General features: G+C 37.9%; 1 protein-coding gene across 1 annotated transcript; it reads right to left on the reverse strand.

Moving 5' to 3' along the window:
• Window positions 1-1,074: 1,074 nt before the first annotated feature.
• On the reverse strand, window positions 1,075-2,500 carry LOC148270910 (uncharacterized). Its single transcript, XM_088242067.1, has one exon. It carries the CDS (start codon window positions 2,426-2,428, stop codon window positions 1,232-1,234), a length of 1,197 nt encoding a protein of 398 aa, XP_088098193.1. The 5' UTR covers window positions 2,429-2,500; the 3' UTR covers window positions 1,075-1,231.
• Window positions 2,501-2,855: the final 355 nt, after the last annotated feature.

Below are 2,855 nucleotides of genomic sequence, written 5' to 3' on the forward strand. Positions count from 1 at the left end.
CAATTGTTCATTCCCGTCTTTGAGAGTGGCAGTAGGCAGTTTTACTCTTTGTTTTGTTAATACTCTATGGATTGCTGTCCATGCTGTTTCTTTGTTTTGAATAGAACAATATTGCCTCCATGATTCTGTTTTTGCATTACTTATGGCTTTTTTGTAGAATTGCTTCAAATCAAGATATTTTATAAGTATTGCTGGCCTGTTTTTAAAGCTAGAGTTTTCCAATTTATGTTTTGTTTTTCTTAATTCCATTTTTATATTCTTTAAGTTTGAATTCCACCATGGACAACTTCTATGTTGGGATTCTTTTCTAAGCGGAATATGTTTCTGGCATGACTTTGTCAAACAGTCATGAAATTTGTCTATTATTTTTTCGAGTTCGTGTTTATCGTTTAAATTTACAAATATGTCAACAGTTATTTTAGATTTGGTAAATTCTTCCTTAAGTGTCTTTACAAATTTTTCCCAGTTTGCCTTTTTTGTATAATAAATGGATGTTTTATTTTGACATGGAAGAAAAGGATTTGTAATAATATTAAAACATATTGGATTGTGGTCACTCATGTAATACATATTCCTCATCACTGTCCAATTTTCGACTAAATTCAAAGCTGTTGAAGTTGTTATTGTTATATCTATAGTGCTACATATATGTCGATTACATCTGTAAGTTTCAAAAGTTGGATCGTTACCTATGTTATTTACATGCATATCTGTTTCGGCCATAAACGAAGCAAGCACATCACCCCGACGGTCAGTTCTGTTGCTGCCCCACCATATATTTTTTGCATTGAAATCTCCTCCGACGATCATTTTTTTGTTTATTAGTTTTTTCAAGACAACTGTAATGTTCTCTATTTCCGTGGTTGGTTCTACGTATACGGACGCAATGACGATGTTCTCATTCTTAGTGGTAACATTTCCGCTATTGATATTTATTTCAACGAACACCTCGTTAGTAGTACTGTATTTTGTAAGAAACAACCCACTTATTTTTTTGTTGCAAATCACAATAGCCGCATTACAAACTTTCTCTTGCTCGTTTAAGGCTTGAAAAACTACAAAACCAGGAATCGATACCTTTCCATCACTTCCTGTGTATGGTTCTTGGATCAAAAATATGTCAGGCAATTTATCGACTTCAGAGAATGCTTCTTCCTGCGCCGCTTTACATCTTCCCATATTCCACTGAACTATTTTAATTACATTATTATTTATCACATTCTGGCCGCCCTTAGCAGAGGTATTCCACCCTTTCTCTTGCTCTTTGATCCATGATGGATCGTAATGGGCACAGCTTGCTAGTAGCGAAATGGCTGTTATTTTCAGTATTTCTAACGGTACAATTGTGACAAATAGGATGACCCTGCTCTTTGGTAGGACAGTCCTTAGTGGAGTGGTTAAGGGTGCAATATGCGCACATTTCCTCACGGTTGCAGTACTTTCTTACGTGCCCAAACGATAGACATTTATAACACTGCACTAAAGGACTCTCGTCCTCCACCACAACTCTTTGGTAACCAATATTAACTTTCTTGGCTTGAGTAATAGCTCGCCAGGTAGATGGACTAACTTCACAGACGACATTTGAAAGAAGGGCATTCCTGTTTCTTTTCTTGAATTTTATCGTGAGGTCCCCATTTGGAACGTTCAGGCCACCATTTTGCGTATTCATAGACTCGTTTATATCCTCCTGGGTGACGTCTTTTATGAGACCCTTAAAAACTATAAGTGGTTTTTTCCTCTTTCCCTCTTCCACTAGCAAGTTCGATGTTTTATTTTTTATTTCATGAATCATTTTTTCCTGGTCCTTTTTGGAAGAGCAATTAATAAGAACTTGCTGGTTGTTAATTTTCCTAAACCCTGAAACGCCTATGCCCGTGGTACGAACATTCACGCTTTGTTTCACAATACCCTCGATTTCCTCCCCTTTTTTATTAGGATCGTTGGATTTGACGATAAGAGCGTAGCTCATCTTAGGCATCGGCGGCGTCATAACAGAAGAAGGTGGTACTTTGGCGCTGTTGAGAAAATTTTCCAGGGCCTGCAAGGTTGGAAGGGCGGATATCATTGCCGTTTGGTCCTTGACAGCCCTCTCAAGGCTGGAGAAACTGGCAGCGGTTGAACTGTTTTCCTCTGCAGCTAGTTGCCTGACGATTTTGTCAAGGCCCTTTAGAGAGGCAACCACCTCTTGCTTGATTCCTTTCCTCAAGTTTCCTGCACTATTAAGTGCTTCAACAGCCTTTTCCATTAATCGTAAAGACTCCTCAGTGGGAGATAAAATTCTTTGTGGGACCTTATCGGGCATTGTAATGGTTATTCCGGAGGATATCATCTCAATAGGAGAAGAGTCCCTAGATCCAGGAACTGAACGCGACCCGCTGGCAAGGACCTTAGGCCCGAGACTTGAGCGTGTCGGCTTGATGGACATTATGAAAGAATAGTATTGTTATGATGGAAAGGAAAAATAAAGGAAAAAAAAAAAAAAAAAAAAAAAAAATACGCCAAAGTGCAGGCTTTTGCAGGGCTTTTCCGACAAACTATGATTCTTATGAATTTTCCGAGTTTTCACTTTTCACTTTGCGTTTTCTGCAGACGAAGAGTTTTCATAGATAATGTACACGATAGGAGAACAGGACAGGAACGAACAGAACAAGACGTCTACACGAAAGTCACTTGAGCCTTTTTGTCATCGAGCACATACACACATTAAATATTTTTGTACGCTCGTAGAAAAGAAAAACGGAATAATCAAGATAACTCGGCACGTGTAAGAGATAAAAATATAGTGTAAAGGTCTTATTTAATTGTTTTTAGAAGCCGCGTCTTTTGATGTTAATTTAAAAAGAAAATAAATA

The sequence above is a fragment of the Micrasema longulum genome, unplaced genomic scaffold (genome assembly GCF_059751315.1).
Source record: "Micrasema longulum isolate JH-2025_06_02 unplaced genomic scaffold, ASM5975131v1 h1tg003260l, whole genome shotgun sequence".
Classification (NCBI taxonomy): Eukaryota; Metazoa; Arthropoda; class Insecta; order Trichoptera; family Brachycentridae; genus Micrasema; species Micrasema longulum.